At 40.8% G+C, this 19990-nt stretch overlaps 2 protein-coding genes across 2 annotated transcripts; both read left to right on the top strand.

Moving 5' to 3' along the window:
* The first annotated feature begins 817 nt into the window (after window positions 1–817).
* Window positions 818–12286, top strand: LOC139301903 (jun dimerization protein 2-like). Its single transcript, XM_070925399.1, has 5 exons — window positions 818–904; window positions 2090–2142; window positions 10067–10284; window positions 10988–11092; window positions 11366–12286. Exons 3-5 carry the CDS (start codon window positions 10090–10092, stop codon window positions 11555–11557), a joined length of 492 nt encoding a protein of 163 aa, XP_070781500.1. The 5' UTR covers window positions 818–904; window positions 2090–2142; window positions 10067–10089; the 3' UTR covers window positions 11558–12286.
* A 2543-nt stretch (window positions 12287–14829) lies between these two features.
* On the top strand, window positions 14830–18904 carry LOC139302721 (leucine-rich repeat-containing protein 74A-like). The gene is made up of 13 exons (XM_070926434.1): window positions 14830–15004; window positions 15089–15264; window positions 15590–15697; window positions 15870–15963; window positions 16108–16157; window positions 16306–16387; window positions 17099–17184; window positions 17275–17485; window positions 17587–17708; window positions 17835–17963; window positions 18095–18199; window positions 18297–18382; window positions 18850–18904. The coding sequence occupies exons 1-13, from the start codon at window positions 14830–14832 to the stop codon at window positions 18902–18904; spliced, it is 1479 nt and encodes a 492-aa protein (XP_070782535.1).
* The last annotated feature ends 1086 nt before the right edge of the window (window positions 18905–19990 follow it).

The following is a 19990-nucleotide window of genomic DNA, read 5'->3' as shown; positions in this document are numbered from 1 at the left end:
GAAAGTAATTAGACACTAAGCCACTTCTCTCCCTTGCTTAAATAATCACAAGAAGTCTGTTCTGAGGGATTTAAATATAATTGAACTTAAATAAAGACAACAAATAATAGCATGTGCTGCAGGGTAAAGTGTCCCGGTGCAAATCCTCCACACAGATCACAAGATGATCACAGATATATATATATATATATATATATATATATATATATACACCTCTCTACAAATCCTTCCAATGAAACAATCAGAGACTACTCACATCTCAGGTCATAACTTGTGAGGAGGAGGTCACAGGTAGACACTGGTTTGTTTAAGGGGTCACAATCCAAAATGCTTGGGAGCAGTGCCACACCATAAGCTCCAAATGTATTCAAATTTCTTGCACCTACTGACACAAATTAAAGCATCTGTCAGACTTGGTTTTGACCTGTATTGTAGGTTATAAATAAGATACCAATTGGACAGTTATATTTTTGCATTTTATTGCTGGCAAGGGCTCAATTGTCTCACCCCCACCTTCTGTCAAATAATAAAACACCTGCAGCTAAGACGAGTGTATGTGTGTTTATAGCCATAACTTTATTTATTGACTCGTTTATGGCTTGAGGCGGGTGTCTATCTCTCTATCTGTCCCTCAGCTGAAACTTTCCTCTCCTCCAGTCTGTGTATGTTTTTTTGGTTGCTAGGGGTGGAGCAAACAAAACTCTCCAGCCCTCCTCTTACATTATTTTCATCCACGCTTACGTACGGGAGAGCAGTTCCGCATTCCTGAGCGCGCACAGACCTCACAGACAAGACCAGTACTTAAGCGGGCTGATGCAACGACCTCAGCTAGTCCCAAAACCTACATCCGACTCCTAACTCCCGCACCGTCCCATTATTACTGCGGATTTTGGACGCACAACAGGTAAGTCTGTGTGTGAACCGTCGAGCTATGTCGCTTTTATTTCCCCTTGTCTTGGTTTTTGCGCTAGTAGTTAGCTAAATGTTGGCACAGGCGTCACGTTTTTGCACATTTATTGCACTTTTTCCTCACCACGTTGTAGAGGCATAACACACTGATTTTTGTTTTCCTACATGAGTTTTTTTTTGCGTTGTATTTGTGTCAGTAAATATCAATATATGATGATGTATTTAATTGCTGTAGAAAGTCTGGGGTTTTAATAGTTTTAAAGTTTTCCATGCTCCTACAGCAGAAGTCAATTTAAGTTGAGTACGTTGTTGTTACAACTGTTGTAGCAACTGTCGCTTTACAGCTCGTTATTTACAGACCTGTTGGCTAAACTACGCACCAGTTTGTGTCGGACTGAAGGTATTTTCATCTCGGGAGTCTTAATTTCAGTGTTGCTAAACAGGAGAAGTGTCGGTTAGCCTTGTGAAGACAGTTATGTAACGCTATACACGCCGCACGCCGTGGGGTTTCAAAGTAACTGCTAGCTAAGCTAGGCTGGCGCACCAAACTGCCCGGAGTCTGCAAGGTTTTATAATTTCACATTACAGAAACATGTGAATTAACCTTTGTTACTGCTGTACAGTCATGCCATATGTCTAGACTGTTGTAACATTAGAATCGGCTAGCTCGTCCAGTTCCTCTACCTTTGCCCAATTCTTGTACTACTTTCACTACTACTAGCTACTTGAAAGTCAACACTGCATGCAACTGATAGATAAGAATACCAGATTTGCAAAATGACTGTAAGATAACAGTGTTTCTCTGTCGGTATTGATGGAGAAATAATAATTACGGCACCAACTAATGATTATTTTTTATTATCAATTAATATATCTGTTAATTATTTTTTGATTAATCAGTTAATTGTTCAGTCTATAAACTAAAAACTGTCCATCAAAATTTCCCAGAGCCCAAGGCGATGTCTTCAGATAGTTTGTTTTGATTCAAAAACAACAGAAAATAAGAAAATCCTCACATGTGAGAAACAGGAACCAGAGAATGTTTGGCACTTTTGCTTGATGATTGTTTTTGGTTAATCAATCAGTTGGTTGATCAATCAATCGACTTGTCGTTTCAGCTCTCAACAATGCTAATACTTCTATTATGAATAGTAATTAATATCTTATTACCTTTCTACAGCGTCCAAACACAGTTACATCATTGACAGAAGACGACTGACAAGTTTTCTCTGAGTAAGTATTGTGTATTTAAAACAGATTTACATTAAATGAACCAGGGATGCTCTCTTGAGTACCACCTTCTGCTCCACTAAAAAAACTTTTCTTGGCATAGCTAGTTCACCTTGAAATATAAGTGATGTAAATGAAGTGTGAAGTTTATTTGGCAGCATGTGAGTACAGCCAAGAATGTACACCCAGATTGGCTCACATTTGTGATCTTTGGCCCATCATAGTGCACATGCTCTGTGCGTTTAACTGTACCTTTCCTGCACTGGATGAGGGAAACTGTGTGTGTGTGTGTGTGTGTGTGTGCATGTATTACACTTCTTGATAACACAACAATTCTTTGTTTTCCCTGTGCTGTTGTGATGAGCCAGTAAATATCATCCTCTTGTCCACATCAGGGTCTTTGAAAAGATTTACACTTTACTGTGTGACAGTAACTCTATCTAGGCCAGACGTAGCTTTAGTTATCTGCCCCTGTTGGCCTGAAGGTTAAAGGCCAATCATGGAATGAGAAATATGATGGATAGGGGTGGATCTTGTGCATGTGTGTGGGTTTGTGACTTGCAAGTTCATAGGTTCAGTGTTTTCCTGTATATTGAGTGCTTGAGTATTGAGCTCTGCAGCTGGTGCAGTGCCTGCTCGTACAACTACATGCCATGCAGGGGAAACTATTTGTGTGTTCTTTATATATACGTTTCCTTTGTGTCTCTATCTGCGTTTGCCTAAGTGAACGCGCGTATGTTGCAGAGGGTTTAAATGCCCCAGCGCCTGCCCGGGCACATCCGTAGGATGGTTTCTGCATAAATGGAACGCTGCAGTGGATTAATGGGGAAGGGCTGGCGAGCCGACAAGCAGCGCAGGGCCGACAGGACTGAGAGGCTGGACGTGGGCGCACAGGGTTTATTTTAAGTATAAATGCCTTCCAGTGCGTCTCTGGAGAGCTGGAATTGCCAAGCTGCACCCCAGTACACTGAATAGACAGCAGACGCATTGCAGGCGAGCGAGCCAACTATGCAACAGCTAGGCTCAATGATACTAATACTAATGCTGGGGGAGCAGCTATTCACTGCTGCGTGTATCACATTATCAGTATCACATTGTAGTACCCATAAGCCTTTCCACATGGTTTGTAAAAACAGTGTGTCAGGACAGACCAGATGTACTCTGTGGAAGCAAACTCTCAAATGTCCAAAGGTGTAACTGAGAGAAGAGGCATTAATGCCAGTGTTTTGTTTTTTTTAAAGAAAAGAGCACAGTAAAAGCTCCTTTTTAAAAGGCCTTTACATAGTTATGATTTCCTGAATTTCTTTTGCACTTGAAGCCAGTTTTCTCTATTTGCACAAAAAAACAGTCTTGTCACTAAATGTCGACCTAAACATTGACCTTTAGCTCACAGTCTTGGAGAGCAACAAAGGGATTGAACACATATAGTGCCCTGCAGACACTGGGGCTTGTTTAATCAGAGCAAGCGTCTGCTTGAAGTGGGGTAGATGAGGACAAAGTATGAAACAGCATTAAAGTGACAACCACGTTACACAATAATGGTGATTGCCTCAATAGGCGGCATTAATCTGATTTTCTGGACTTGGTTGGCCAATATCTTAATGTCAGGGATTGCACATAACTTGCCTTGGATTTGTCATAGACGCCATACATTTGAAATGGCTTTTGTCTGCATTTTGTATTTTGATTCATTTAATCCATGTCTGAGCCAGGCCAAAGATCAGTGCCATGCAAAGTCTAATCCTGATTTACAATGTGGAGAAAAATAGTAACATTATAATAATTCAACCAGGACCACCCAGATGCAGAATATAGATGTGTGACTGTTTGAATGGCATGAAGCAGGCCAAGCAGGAACCCAGCCAACGATCACATCGTAATGTTTGAATGAAGGCAGCCACAGTCCTCTCGCCTTGTGCATATCTGCAGGTGCTTTGTGTTTCTATTTGCCTGAAAAACTTTTCATTCTTGGGGCTGAAGTCTACAATAAAATGCAATAGTTAAACTTCCTGCTCTCTTGTGTAATTTCATTGTGAACAAAAGATAACCTCGGCATGCACTCTACTCTAGCTTGCTCACTGCTGAGACATCCAAACTGTAATTGTGAAGGGAAATTAAGCTTGCTTATTACTGCTGCAGCCGAGGGTTTCATCATCATTGACAATAATAAATGATAATAATTACATTGAATTGCTTTTGGAAGGTTTAGTCATCTTCACAAGAGGAATTTTGAAAGATTCCTTCCATCTGCAGCAGCTGTTTTGCCCATTTTCTATTGTCATAATCACTTCCACTCCCACACACTATCACCCTTGAGTTTAATGGCCAGAGATGACCGCAGCATGATCAGAGCAACGGCCGTTATTACGGTGTCTCTTCCCTTCTCATGCCTTTGTCTTGTCTATCCAATGAAAATATAACGAGGGGTTGGAGGAATGTTGATACTGTATATTTGGACTGTCCTGTCCTCGAGGAAAGTTGGTGCCAAATTTCCTGGTTTCCTCAGAGGATTGCGAAAGGCTGTAACTCAACACACAGTCTGACTTGAGTGCAGACGGTAATGATGATCGCTGAGACCTTGGCCAGAGATTGAGAGCGTGCCTTGGCCCGAGCCTTTGCGCTCATTGTTCGTTTTGTCAGCGCTCGTGTAGAACTGTAGAAGCTGTTTGCAAGAGTTTTGCAAGATGCTGGTGTGTGGGCTGTGCAATGCCTTATTAGTCCAAAATAAGACTTTAATAAAGTACACTGACAAAAACTGTAAGTAAGTAGCATCTTGGAAAGTTTGCATGTCTTTCCCGTAATACCATGATCCAGTGATTTAAAGTTGAGTAGTCTGGCAGGACAAAAATTTAACTGTGTCTCAGGCAAAGATAAATTAGCAAGCAAATACTTTTGACTCTTGCTTTCAGTCACCAAAATGAGGTTAGCTGTTAATGGGCTCCTTTTTAAAAAGCAACAGTATGTGAAGGTAATGAGTAGCTTTTGAAAAGCCCCTGTAACCCCCCACCCCTCTCCTTCACCGTCTCTATAGGGGATGAGGATAATAGGGCCTCCAGTCGTGCTGCTGGCTATTGGTAAGGGGCTGAATTCCTCAGTGCTGCTAATTGCTCTCAGGAATGACTCAGGAAATGGACACATTCGGTCGAGCTGAAGACAGATAAAGTATGTGAGCAAAGAAACCAGTGGATTGTGAATGTATATAGGACATACTGACTCCTTGCACATTCACATATAGGAGCCCTCACATGCACACTCTAGCTGCGTTTGCCCCCAAACTACCCAGTACGTTTAGTCCCAGGAACTACTTTTCAAGGAACTAAAAGGTTCCAGCCGTTGTTTGCGTTTCCACTGCGCTCTAAAGACCTGCGAAGATTAGGCAGATTACCCTGCTGACGTTTGAAAAAGCGGCGGCTGTTTTTACGCGTAACTTTTGCACGTGACTACACCACAACGACGACGTAATTTAAAGCGACGGACAGGCACCAGCATGGAGGAGCTCAATAATGCTCAGTAAGGCCTGCACTTAGTCCGTCGTATGCTTTCTTCTGTAACAAAACAAACTGGTTCGCGGATAAAGTAAAATGTGAGTACTTGACCCATCAGAAATGTTCAGCGCTGCAAGCCCAACTCTCAAAGTTCCTGTACTTTTGGAAAGTACTACCCCCCGAGCAGGTAAAATAATGTCCCCAGAACTTGATTTAGACCCTGGTCCCTGCAATGGAAACGCAGGAGTTCCTCCAAAGGTTCCTAGCCCCTGGGGAAAGTTCCTACAGTGGAAACGCAGCTTCTGACACACTCTTCACACACACCTCCAGCTATCTACGGCTCACATGCAGTTAGATTAGTTTTGGGCTGAAGCCAGAGCCTGCTTAGAGGTCCTATATTTCATAACTAATACATGACATTTCCGCTCCCCGCCCTTGGCTTCAGCCCGTCTCCTCTCAGTTAGCCCTGAGAGGCAGCGGTGCTGGGCTGTGTAGGTGTCTTTGTTTGAGGCTAGTGTGGGCCTAAAAGCTGTGGCACTGGCCTTTCTGCTCGACTGCAAAAGCACAGTAACGGCATTGCATCATCAAACGCTGACCACTAATCCTCGGCTACGGGCTGCTGACAGAAAAAAAGACAGAAAAATACCCCTCTTTTGAAAATGTAAAAATCACTTTGACTCACACTTTTGGGTATAATTACACACTACGAGACATGCATCAGCAAACTTTCCCCGTGTTCTACCGATGAGACTTCTTTAGGGTTTCATGTCTCGAGGCTTGACAAGGTGTTGAAGTTGCAAAGGGGATTTTAAATTTTTTACTGTGGCTTGTGTGGCAAGTTGAAAGAGACGGAACAGATTAAACATAAAACAAACTTTCTACTCAACTTAAAAGTCACGTTTAACTCAAAAGCGAGGCACGTTAAGAGTCTGTTATCCTTTTTGAGTTTACAACAGTACTATAAATTGTCTGGAATGGTGTATAACTCACTTTTATGTCTCATAATTGATAGGCATCTTGCTACAGACATTATTTCACCTTTGTTTTGGAGGCCGCTGGCAAAACTACCTTTCTGGGTTTTTGAGTTGTGTGATCTGATGTCATGCAGACAATGCAGGTTTATGTATGTTTATGTACTGAATGTGTACTTCTGCGTATGTGTGTGTGTGGCGAGGTCTGCACTCAGCTGCATGCTTCAACAAGCCATAGTAAGGAATGGGGGCTTTCCTTGCAATATGTCTGACTGAGCAGGGTTTCATTACAATGTACTGTCTACGAGCCAGTCTAATAGACATAAAATATGATTATTCCTGAATTTACTTATTTTTTTTAGTGTCAGTTTCCATTGAAAAATCATGTTTGTCCAGGACGGAGCCTAATCTGAGTCTGTACACTGGTCCTGAGTGTCTAGCCAACTTGGAAATTGGACTCCATTTTGGCTCTGAAAGCGATTTGCTCAGTCATTCCTAATGGGTGCTTCAGTTCCTGTGGCTGTTCTCTCAACCTAGGGGTTAGTTTGTATTGCATCTTTTGAATTCCACCACAGTTATTGGTTGGCAATGAGCAATGTAAGAACTCTGGGTACTCAGACAGCAGCATTATCAGCTCCTCCATTGCTCTTCTTTCTGACATGGGATGCCCCTTCTATTTGAAGCCAGGGCGGCAACCGCTTCATACCCCTTCCGCAGGATCGAAACCGCTTCCCCTCTACTGCCTTCCCCTCATTGAAATGACTGGAGGTGGCGAGCTACCGTGCGGTGATGTGGTGTAATAGTCAACGCTAATGAATAATCTTAAATGTGGTGATTGTTTTTGTAAGCTTACAGAGGACTTTATAGTAAATGTAGTGGCTCAGTCACTTCAGCCCAACCGGTTATACTATAGTCTGGCCATTTTTAAAGAGCTCTCTCTCTCCTTCATTCATCAGGATTAGCTGCCATATGGTTTGTCTTGTTCTTAGACAGCCTCTCTGCAGAGAGAGAAGGCCTTGGCACCTTCCATTCCTCCACCTCTCCTGGGAGTTAGAGAGAACGGGAATTTTATGTGAGAGAGACTTTTACCAGGGCTGTCTTGTTCTTTTCGTCTCCAGCAAAAACAACAGGCTGCTGCCAAGTGCAGTGTAAATGGGAGTATACATACAGTGGGGGGGGGGGGGGGGGGGCAGTCGGGATTTAAATAATAAAATGCCTCATTGGACACTGGCTCCACACACCAACTTGTCCTTGGAGCAGACTGAAGGTGTTAAGGAACAGGTCAAAAGTAGTGTGGAGATTAGCTGAAAGACAACTGTAATACCTAATGTTTTAGGTAATTAATATAGGAATTTTATAGTATGCTACATGCAGTAATCTCCCCCAAAAACGTGAGATTGTGGTTGTACTGCATTAGACTTAATTTGTTTAAGTGCACCATACTTGCTACACATAACAATCAAAGTGATGAGTTATAATGTAGACGATACATATAATGAATTTGAAGCGTTTACGTGACAGATGTATCTAAATCAGTCTAAATCCTTTAGCAGACAAGCAACACTATTGCGCTTCAGAATTGATTTCCTCTTGCTAAAAGTGAGCTGATTTAGTTTCCACCATGCTCGACAGTAAACTGCAGTCCAACTGTAAAAACACTTTGAGACCAGCCCATAAGCAGGGTGGAGTACATTAGAATAGAGTTACATAACCTTGTTTTTTTCATTACCTCCTCTATGACTTTTGTAATAGAGCATGTCTCTCAGTCCTGCAAAAAGAAAGAAAAACTTGGTTTAAATTAGTTACAATACAGTTGGCCTGTCAGCCAGTCACCCACCAGGAAAGTCAGCTGTTTCCGCAGCACCTCACAATACACGTCTTTGTTGGTTCCATATGAGAGGAGCTTTGTTCACTTCGTGCCCAACCTGTAGAGGTTCAGCTTCGGTCGAACACTCGGGAGGCAAATGTGAATCAAGCTGTTAATGTAGAAGTCACACAGATATCATCGATCTTTTTAAAACTCCTCGTAGCTAGCTTGAGTTTAGCCCGTAATCCTAGCTGACATTATGTCAGCGTGCCAAAGTTATTGAAGTATCAGTTGTTCAGTTGTATCAGCCATGCAAAAACAAATTTGATCCACCCAGTGATTCTGTTTCTATGGGGTTTAACGTTTCATCAGCAGAAAATGTGGATTGGCAGATGAATGTTTGCCTCTATTACCTAACTTTTACCCACTTACTTGCAGGATATTTTTTATTTTGCTGAACAGTAAGAGGAACAATTTCTTGTCAGACCTTTCTGAAATTCACTGGTGTCTGTCTCTCCTCAGAGATTGCAGGGATGGGCAGGACACAGTCAGCTCATGTTACGCTGTTCCCATCTGTAACATTTGTTTTTTATTTGGCCATCAGAAGTTTTCCAACTCTTGGTCTTACAGTAATTAGAGAGACGTCTTAATTCTCCAGCCACTTCCTTTAGGCCTGCGAAAGTTCTCCCTTTTCTCCTCCCGGTCCCTCATTCCTCCCTGATTACATTAAAAAGTGCTGCGGTCAACCCCTCTAAACTACCTCAAATTGTTGAAAGAGGGTGGCAGTGGAATGGATGAGTGTTACTTGCTCTGTTTTGACATGAATGCTTTTGATATCCTTTGAATCCTCTTTACGAAAACCAAATGAACATTCAAGACGAAAACCACTCTGCAGATTATCAGAGGCATGAATGTAGAAGATAGCCCTCGGTTTCATACTGAAGGGCTTCATGGCTTCCCTTTGCATGTGAAACTACAGAGATGAGTGTTGTAGCTGCTGACAGTGTGAAGTTTATTTTTTCAACGGCTGCTGACTAAGAAGATAACACAGCTGTCAAAGCTGTCAATGTTTGAATGCATTCTTGGAAACAACAACCCGTATTTAGAGAGATGTTTGATGACAAGGACAGAAGACTGTAAATTAATCGTTTTGTGGATAAAATGCCAATACTATAAGATCATAATAAAGACAACAGATGCTGTCTGATGGCTGCAATATGATCAAGGAAGAAGGGTATACATGTTACCTCCAGAGAGTAGAAGAATGAAAAGTTATTCTATACAATAATCCCCCCACAATAACAAACAAATTGATCTATAAGGAATTACTGCCTTTAAGTTCAGCACATAACGCATAGGCCTACCCACCTCAGTACTATACCAAACAGTGATTACAAGAATACAGGATATCTAAAGTCTTTTTAAAGTATGCTTTTTGACTTATGGAACCAGGTTTTTTTTAGTGCATTCACTTGTTTTTTAATGTGATTTAATCGGTTGTTATTTTAGGCCAAATGCATTAAAAACTAGAATTTTTAAAAAGGTGTGTACACACTTTGTACTTTGCTTTCCACTGTATTTACTAAAAACGTTGCACTGAATTTTCATAATTGTCAGCATAATTGTCCTAATAGTTCCCTCTCTTCCTCTTTCTCTCTCCATAGCGGCGGTGGTGGCCGGGTCGGACATGATGCCGGGACAGATACCTGACCCTTCGCTGGCGGCGGGCTCCCTGCCCAGCCTGGGCCCGCTGGCGGGCATCTCGGCCACCACGCTCACTGATCAACTTAAGCTGGCTGACTTCCGCCAGCTGGGCACCATGCTGTCCCCTCTGCATTTCCTGGGGAGGCTGGGGAAGAGGCCGCTGGCCATCAAGACAGAGGTGAGGAGGAAGAGGAGAAAAGAGGAAATAGTGCAGGAGTAGGGTGTGTGAAAGATATAAATCAAGTCAGAGGGTAGAAACAAGAAGGAAGTTGTTAGATTCAGGATGTCTCAAAGCCCTTTCTTAAAATCATTCTCCAGCTAACATTTGTCAGTAAAGAACCATATGATTCGTTTCAGTATCACAGGCAAGCCATTTGGATTTATGGTCTGTGATGGAAAGAATAAGTAAGAGCGTGACTGAAGTGATTTTATATTCTGGTGCCAGTTGCTCAGAGACAGTGTTTTTACAATTAATTGTAAATGTTCTAACTGCAGGCTTGGTATAAATAAAATATTATCTCTCTCTATCTATAAAATTGCCCTGAGGTGGTTATAAAACCTGCCATTTAAAGATTAAACAATTAAATCATTTAATTTCATGCAAATAAGTAGATTAAAATGATAAGCATACATGTATACAGTATGTGGGCATGATAAACAGTATAAGACTTAGGCATGTTAATTTTGTAAGTTGCATTTTGCCCCCTCTAGTGTTTACAACAAGAATTACTGTAGAAGTTGCACAACATTTTCCATCTAGGTGATCACTACTACTGGGTGTAGGTTTATGTAACTTAGAAAGTAATAATCAGATTTTTCTTCATATAAGATACATTCATATAATGCCTGTTTCTCATATTAACAATACATTGTGTTTGCAGATGGATGAAGATGAGGAAAGGAGGAAACGGAGACGAGAGAAAAACAAGGTAGCAGCTGCGCGATGCCGAAACAAAAAGAAGGAACGAACTGACTTCCTTCAAAGGGTGAGTTCATTACACAGCACTGCATGCTGAGCAGCCAAGATTAGCTTCAGTTAACATGAACAGCTGATTCATGCTTAAGCCATTCAGCCAAACTCCAACGCCAACGATCCGGCTAATACAAGCCTGGTTTATACAATCAGGATTATTACACCTGCACAACTTAAAGTCATGGGTAATTTCTGAAGTGACAAAAACTGACAGGTGTAAGATTAACAACTTCTAAGTACTTATTATTTGTCAAGCAGTATCTAATAATTCAACATCTCTGTTCAGGAATCGGAGCGTCTGGAGATGGTTAACTCCGACCTGAAGGCCCAGATCGAGGAGCTCCGTCTGGAGAGGCAGCAGCTAATGGTGATGCTCAATCTCCACAGGCCCACCTGCATCGTGAGGACCGACAGCGTCAAAACGCCCGAGAGCGAGGCCAACCCCCTGCTGGAGCAGCTCTCTGCCGACGGCAAGTGAAACCGGGAAACCAGGGACGTGGAGTCCCTGAAGCCCAAACTAGCACCACCATGGCAGCCATTTAAATGGAAACATAACTGGCAATACATTTCTAAACAAGCACTTGAGCTCCAAGATGAAGACTTTTGGAGACTGCCCATAGACCTGAGGTTGCAGGGCTTCTTTAGTACTGCTACATGAGCTGGCTCTGTCCATTGGAAGACTGGAAATACCCAGTTTCATCTCTGCATTAAGTGTTGTTGTTGACACCCGCTGTGCCTAGTTGTTACTTCAACCATCTCTACATAAAAGGGACCAATGGAAACAGTAGAGTACTACTGGAAACAACGCTGAGGAAACACACTAATATCAATATGGTGCTCTGTTACAAAAGCCCTGAGTAGATTGTGTGGCATTGTTTCAATGCAGAGGCCCACAAAGGCGTAGTGTTCTGCAGTTTTCCTTTTGTATGCTAGCCGAAATATACAGGTGTAGAGTTTTTAGGATACAATACTCAATACAAGTACACCAGACGGAGTAGAGTTTTTTTTGTTTTTGTAATGTTGATTTCTATACCCTGCCTCGACGATGGCAGTTAGCGGTTGATCCGATTTGTGGTGACGCTGGCGTCATGAAAAGCACATATACACAAAATGTTTACACCCTTGTTTTTTGGACTTGTTGTCTGTCCATAATTGTACTTGTTTTATACTGCTTTGTATACATAAACATATATGAAATGCTTGTTAATCACTTGATGTGATTTGTCTTTTCAATCTTTCCAGTCTGTCTGTCATGTTGCGCTGTCAAACAGCTGTGAAAACAAGCAGAAATCTTTTCAGCTGAGTATGTCTGTTCTGGACCTCTATCTGCTATGTATGACTCTGGTACCCTGAATAGATTAAATTTTATTTTCTAACTACAAGAAAGAGCATGTCTTGTTATTTCGTTTTACTCCTTCAGACGTGCATTATCTCAGGTTTCTTCTTCAGTGAAATGAATCAGAGTTCTTGCATCATGACACCCAAACAATCAAGTGACAAAAGTTGTGCAATCATGTTTTCTTCAGCTGAGGCACATTGTCAAAATTAGGCTTTTACTTTCATTTGCAAAAGTCCAAAAAGGTCATTCATGCCTGATTATTGCAGCTCCCTTTGTTCAGGGCTCAGCAGGAGAAATATCTCCAGAACAGAAAGCTGCTGACATCGCTCCAACAAACTTGACCACGTACCACTCCAGCTCTTGCTGCCCTTCACTGGTAGCTCAACTTTAGAATTTATCCTGAGATTTTATTGCTTTCTTTAAAGCTGCCTTTAAAGAAAAGCCTTTCCCTAATTGGTATGATAATAATTGAATTATAAGTAAATTGAGTTTTTATTTCACTTTCTTTGTTTTTACAGAGTAATTTAAGTAACACTTTGCAGTATTGTGTTCAGTTTTTGTTATATAATAATTATTGTGTAATAGTTATGTCATTACAAGACAACCGTTTGCTGAAGGAGGAGAACCTCACCTTCACTACACCGAGTGACATTTTAATTTTGACTGCAGGAAAAAGTTAACCACAGATATAAGTCGTGTCCTTAAAAAAATATGTTTTTGATTTCTCGCATTCACACTTAATACTTCGATGGAGAGAAAAAAAACGCACTCTTGCCTGACCTCAATGATAGTCTTCTAAGTAATATATTCAGTTAATATTATAACAACATGATCAATACATTTATCTTCAAACATATGATTCCTCCTTATACTTGCTTGCATGAGCCATAAAAATGCTAAAGAATAAACCCTCCGTGGTTAAGATGAGCAAAAACATTGAATAGTTACAAGATTTCTGTCATAATACTCTTCATCTTCCAACTACAGGGGGTGGACAAAATAACAAGAACACTTGACGTATACAGTAGTGCAACAACAACAATAATTTACACTTGAATAAAGTTTATTGTGGGGGTATTGTGCTGAATTGCATCTACTGTGTCATGCAGTAGATATAGTGTGTAAGCCTTGACCCAGACTGCGGTCAACAGCTCCATCTAGCGGATTGTTTTGTGAACTGCATGATTTGTACTAGACTCGGTAAATCAATTCGACATCTCACGGTTATGTTGTAACCATATACTGTTTGATATGTGGTCAGTTACTCCACATACTTCATTTTCTTTTCTTTTCTCATCATTATTTTCGTCGACCTCCATCAACCGGATTTTGCTTCGAGAATTCGAATATTCTTGCAACAGCCGTTTGTTTTCTGTGGTCAAACGTTTATCTTTTTTTTTTTTTTTTTTTTTAACAGATTATAACATTACTTCAGAAAGTGATCAAACTCATTCAGGTAGGCTCCTGTTTTCCTTACTCTGAACAATAAACGAATTTTTACATGCCTGTTAAACATGAAAGTGAATGTTTGTTTTAAACATAAAATGTATTCATTTTATTTTGGCCCAAAAGGAGACCTTGGTCTGCTCTAACGTTAGCTAACGTTAACCGCCTGATTAAAGAATTGTCTGAAAACATATAATAATTAATGCTAACTAGAAACGACAGTTCATCGCCTTCATTGTCACATATCAACTGGGGCTTCAACAAACTCATATTAATTTCAGTGAAACCTTTTAACTAACCTAGCTAACTGTTAGCTAACGTTTGGTAATAATTGACCCAACGGCTAAGTTAGTGTTAACTGTCAAGAAAAGCTTTTTCATACTGCATACAGTATCAATACCACAGTGTAGAAATACTCTCTTACAAGTAAAAGCCATGCAATCGAAGTTAAAAAGTATTTAAAGTACCAAAAGTAAAAGTACTCTTATGTAGTGTACTATTATTATGCAGAATGGTGTAATTTGTGTCTAATTTCAGCTACTTTATATACTCTGCTTGGTAGCTTGTAAATTTCTCCCAGGGATCAATCAAGTTAATTAGTTAAGTTAACTTGACCAATAATATTAGCCTACATCATAATTTATTTGTTGATTATATTTTGTATTTTTAATCTGAATATGCAAAGTAACAAAGTTAGCAAATAAATGCAATGGAGTAAAAAGTGCAATATTTGCCTCTGAAATGTAGTGGAGTAGAAGCATAAAGTAACATGAAAGTACAAGGATCTGAAGTGCAGTACTTGAGTAAATGTACTTTCTTACTTTCCACCAGTGGTATTTCATAGTATTTCAGCTGACACTGCAACAGAAAACTTTCAGTAACAGCTAGCCTCACCTTTCTCCTCCGCAGTGGTTTGTGCAGGTGTAGTGCAGATACAGGTGAGGCTCTCAGTATCTTGTGGTATGATGGATCAGAAAGACATTGCAGGTCTTCAGCTCAATGAGGAGCAGCAAGCGCAAGAGCCGCAGCCATCTAATCAGTCAGTCCTGCCCACGGGAGGCCAGGATCAGATGGAGAAGCCAACCCAGGGCCAAGAGGGCAACCGTGGTGATGAGTGGGACACTGATCTGGAAACAGACAGTAGGTTAAAGTGACCATACAGTATGATATCGATGGATGCACAGTCTTCAACCCCCTCACCTCTTCTCTCCGACTTCTTCTCAGCGACCACCAATCAGAGACAGAGTTTGTCTCGTGCAGAGCTGTACCTGCAGGCCTGTCGCCGTACAGGGGCCGTTCCTGTTTCCTCCTTCTTCCGCCACTTGGATGAAGCCAATCTCAACCTGAACCACTGTGATGTGGGACCTCGGGGGGCCAAAGCTCTGGCCATAATTCTGAAAGTAGGGGCCTTCAATCCCTTTACCTAGATTTTCACTTTAATGAAACAATTATTTCAATGATCACCAAAATTCAACAGAACCATTATATTTTCATACAATAAGGTTATGGATGGGGTCATATTTACTAAAGTTCTTCCCTCTGTAAATCCTTTTAAAAATATTATGCCATGATGACACATGAAGTATTGGTTCTGCAATAAGCTAGTGATAGTTTCTCGTTTCTTAAATTTTCAATGCAGAGAAATGGGATCTGACAGGTGTTTCATTTTCAGTCATTAATTAATTTGTAATTAGAATACAAGTAATTAATTATTTTGTGTTTTAGACTGATAATACCATCACCAACCTTGAGCTGGAGGACAACACACTTCAGGCAGAGGGGACACGCCATCTGATGGAGACGTTTCAAACTAACATCAGCATTCAGAGTCTAGTATCTATTCTAAAACTATCACGCTGAATACACCAGTTCTTAAAAATCTGCCTGGTATACACCATGGTACTCACCTGCTCTGAACTGCTAGAGGAATGATATCTTTTTGAAACTACTTAGAATACACAAATGCTTTTTTCGTCTCCAAAATAACTGACTGTCTTTACTTCAGAATCTTTCCGACAACCAGCTGCACTTTGAGGGAGCAGACATCATCTCCAGAATGCTGTTAGATAATCACCACATCAAATCCATCAAACTCTCAGGTGATCAAGTCTTCAAGTCTTTCACCTCTCAAGATATTTTTATTTTCACCTCTGCGCATCACTGTATTACACTGGAAATTAAGAGGACAAGTGAGCTCTTTTTTTGGATTAGTAATTAAATTATAATTCCCCTTCTTCCCTCAGGAAATGATTTTGATGATTCTGCTGCTAAATACATTGCTGATGCTTTAAAGGTTAGTACAAAGTACTGCTGAATCCATGTGGCAAAACAGCATTTGAGCTCCTATACATTTTCCATGACCATATCCCAACTAATGAATCAAGAAACTGTCACATCTAAATATGCATTAAGCTTCAATCCAACATGTTCTTTCTTCTCAGGGTGACTATGTGGTCAAAGAGCTGGACCTCAGTCACAACAAGATCGGTGACACGGGAGGAGAACACCTAGGTCATATGTTAGGTACAGTAGTTAATTTCTGACTGTATTAGGAGAATGTCACATCCTGATGCCAAATCCTTCGAATGAATAAACAAAGAATGAACCTTGTAAATTTGGAGGTAAGGCAAACCCAATTTACACACATATTAGAGGTTAAAGTCCAACTGAAATTAGTTTTAAACTTTTTATGTAAGAAAATAGAAATTTAAGTGGTACTAAAGCTATAGCCTGGTTTGCTAACTGAAATCTAAACACACTCCAGCTATGATATTGTTCTCCTAGCTACTACGACCTGCAAGCTAACGATCAAGTGTGGTGTTATGATGGGTTAGCTAGTTAGCTAGATTGGGTAAATTATGTACACACCTCTGAGTTCAAGTTGAGCACTCAAATATTTTATAAGTTTTCATAAAAAAAAAAACAAATGTTCAAACATGTATTTAGCATCAAGTGATAATGGAACAATTCACACAGAGACACCGGATTAGAACTTGTAAAATATATGTGCTATTGTGTCTTTAAATGTATTTTTTTGGTAAGTACAATTTGTACCAAATACACAAGTCAAAACTAACACCAAGGATATATACTCTATTTACTGATTTCTTTGCAAAAATGAATTTTTAATTTAATTTTAATTTCAGTTTGACTTAAAAAGACTTGATGTATAATTTGTGTCTTAAATTTTAAAACGTATTGTGACCTTTTAAAATTGTTTCCTCTTTCTAAAAGGCACAAATGTAGCAATTAAAGTCCTAAATCTGAGCTGGAACCACCTTTGTATGCGTAGTGCAGTGGGTTTGAGTGCTGGGCTGAAGGTGACTAACGTAACACACTCAAGCACAAGCCTTCAGTGTATATTCAACGGCCTGTTTCCGGTCATCGTTGTTTCATTTTCCTTTCCTCAGCAAAACTCAACTCTGAAGCAGCTCCAGCTGTCGTGGAACAGTTTTGGCCACATCGAGGCAGAGTCACTGGGTCAAGCACTGAGACAAAACAGCACGCTGGTGCTGCTGGACCTCAGCGGTAACCATATAGACGATCAGGCTGTGACACTGCTCTGCCAGGGCCTGGCCACCAACGACACCCTAAGGGTCCTCAAGGTGAGCGGACAAAAGGGTGAAAGCACTGGTATTTTATGTTGTGTTTGATCATCATCATGGTGATTTGAAACATTTTGCACTCAAAGAAACTGTAGATTTATTTCTGTTAAATGTAAGTTTTGGTGTGTGTATATTTTCTTCAGCTCTCCCACAACCCCCTGACAAATATCGGAGCTCTGACGCTGCTCAAAACAGTTAAAGACAACATGAAATCAGCAGTGAAAGAGATCAATATTTCTGTAAGTGCAGCAAAAACAAATTTCACCTCAGCATATGAACTTAAGTATTAATATGAATCTTGTCTGTATGCGAATGTGATGATTACATCCGCCTGCAGTAATACTTCGGTGTATGTGTGCGTGCAGACAGTGTTTGTGCGTGAGGCCTTTGTGGAGCTGTTGGAAGAAGCCCGTCAGACGCGTCCTGCTCTGGATGTTCAGTACAGCGTCATGAGCTCCGTCACCAGGAACTTATCTGCCCTCCAGATCTTTCAGGTCAGTGGTCAGGAAGGGAGAGAAATCTGGTGACAACAAAATACTTAAAGTTTATGCTCACAACAAGAGATCAGTTCTTTGCATGTGTACACTGTTTCCAAATTTGAAACATGGCCTTGATTCTTTCATAGAAATTCCTCAAAGAGAGAAATGAGAGCATCATGGACTTCTTCCAGGCTTTGGACAAAGAAGGAACTATGACGGTCTCCACCCCTGCCTTCAGGAAGGCTGTAAAGGTCAGGTTGACAATTTCTCACAATGCACTGAAAACATATGAAAACATTATTATTGTATGGATGAGCACTGGAGAAAATGATGTTGTCACGCATGCAGGCAGCTAACGTACCTTTGGATCAGCGACAGCTTGAGTGGTTGATTCAGAAGTTTGACAAGAACTACAAAGCCACCATAATCTACAGGTTAGTCTGTGAACTGGTGTACGGAGGACAATTATAATAATGACAGTGTTTGTTGGAAAAACTCATAAAGTAACTTTTATTAAAAATAAACAGGTTTGTGGTGGACCATAATTATTTGTTTTAAAAGGGCAGGTCACCCACATTAATAAGAAAGCATGCTCTCCGATTTACCCTAGTGGTGTCCGACCATGCAGATAGTTTCACATTTATTTGCCTGCGTTTTGAAAACCTTGAACTTGGAAAATAGTAGTTTGACAAAATAATCGTAACTCAAGGTCCACTTCCAGGCTTTTTCTCATGCACGCAGTGCATGGAGTTTGTTCAGTCATGGCGACTTTTTTTATTTATTTAGTGTAGTTTGGATGAAGTGATCCTTCTTAATATTTTGTGAACACATTGGTGCTTTAATCACTTGCAGCTATAAACAGTTTAAAAAATGTCCAACTGTGTCTCTTTTTTGCAGTCAGTTTGCTGAGCTGTCATAGATACAGAGACGTACAGCGCCACCAAGATGAGGGATAGGGATAACAGAGGAGACATCTTCAAATAAAAGTTAATGGAGTCTGTTATTTGATTTTGTTGAGTATATGCCAGTAATGTGACTTTACAAAGTCAATGCATTTCCCACAAGGGCACAATTTTGCATTTTTGCAAAAACATAGATACTTATAAGGAGGAGGAACAGACATCACAAACCCAAAGGTATTGAGCAGCTTCCTATGGCCTCAGTGACCCCCCCTCCACTCTCCTTCCACTGTAGTTCTTCTCTCCACCCAATTCTGTCCAGTGTTGAATACTTGAACCTCTGACACCATCCAGCTGCACCCACCTCAGCGCTGCCAGCTGTTTCCGCAGCTGGGCCACAGGGTCCTCGCTGCCTCATTCTCTCCATCCAAAAATAATCTTCTGGTATGACAACAGAACAAGAGGAGGAAGAAAAAGAGGCTGGCGTCCATATCAAAGGACCGAGAGGAGAGAAAGAATAGGGCCAGATGCAAGCTAGTTGTTTCGCCACATTGGTTAGCTTTGAATGAAATGGCCTGTAAAGGAAACAGCACACTCATGAATATGCATGCAGAGCATTACTTATGCAGGCCCTGCAGGGTAGGATTATTAAGGGTGTGCTGATGAATTGTCTCAAGGTGTCATATCAAACAGTGCAATCCGTTTCTGTCAGGTGGCTCCAGTGGTAACCACAGAGGAGACAATGACATGACACACCATCTCACCCGCACCTCTTTATTGGGTCATGTGTGAACGGCTTGACACCGTAATATCGCGGGTCATCAGGACATGGGACAGCCCTTTCAAACTAACGTCCCATTTCAGTTATATGCATTTATTTGTTATCATTTTCTCCTCAGAGAAAGTGGATCAATATGCAGAATGGTTCAAAAATTGTGTCTAAGAGATGGCAACTGGCTGCCAGGGAGACAAGTCTCCTCTTCCATCAATCATCAGGCGAAGCGGTTCAGGCCCTATAAGATTCACTCAGACAGTTGTCACCATTACCGTTCATAAAGGTAAACTGGAAACCTACGCTTCCACAGTTTTCCTTGTAAAGCTTTTGTGTTGTTTTATTAAAACTTGTTGAATTGTACATGTGTG

Source organism: Enoplosus armatus, chromosome 19 (genome assembly GCF_043641665.1).
Source record: "Enoplosus armatus isolate fEnoArm2 chromosome 19, fEnoArm2.hap1, whole genome shotgun sequence".
Lineage (NCBI taxonomy): Eukaryota > Metazoa > Chordata > Actinopteri > Centrarchiformes > Enoplosidae > Enoplosus > Enoplosus armatus.
Note: the sequence above shows the minus strand (reverse complement) of the source record. Positions and strands in the feature narration are given on the sequence as shown.

Coding starts and splice junctions, on each gene's coding strand:
- LOC139301903 (XM_070925399.1), top strand. CDS start 10,090: ATGATGCCGGGACAGATACCTGACCCTTCGCTGGCGGCGGGCTCCCTG. Junction 10,285..10,987: donor CGCTGGCCATCAAGACAGAG/GTGAGGAGGAAG, acceptor TTGTGTTTGCAG/ATGGATGAAGATGAGGAAAG. Junction 11,093..11,365: donor GAACTGACTTCCTTCAAAGG/GTGAGTTCATTA, acceptor ATCTCTGTTCAG/GAATCGGAGCGTCTGGAGAT.
- LOC139302721 (XM_070926434.1), top strand. CDS start 14,830: ATGGATCAGAAAGACATTGCAGGTCTTCAGCTCAATGAGGAGCAGCAA. Junction 17,964..18,094: donor CTGCCCTCCAGATCTTTCAG/GTCAGTGGTCAG, acceptor ATTCTTTCATAG/AAATTCCTCAAAGAGAGAAA. Junction 18,200..18,296: donor CCTTCAGGAAGGCTGTAAAG/GTCAGGTTGACA, acceptor TCACGCATGCAG/GCAGCTAACGTACCTTTGGA.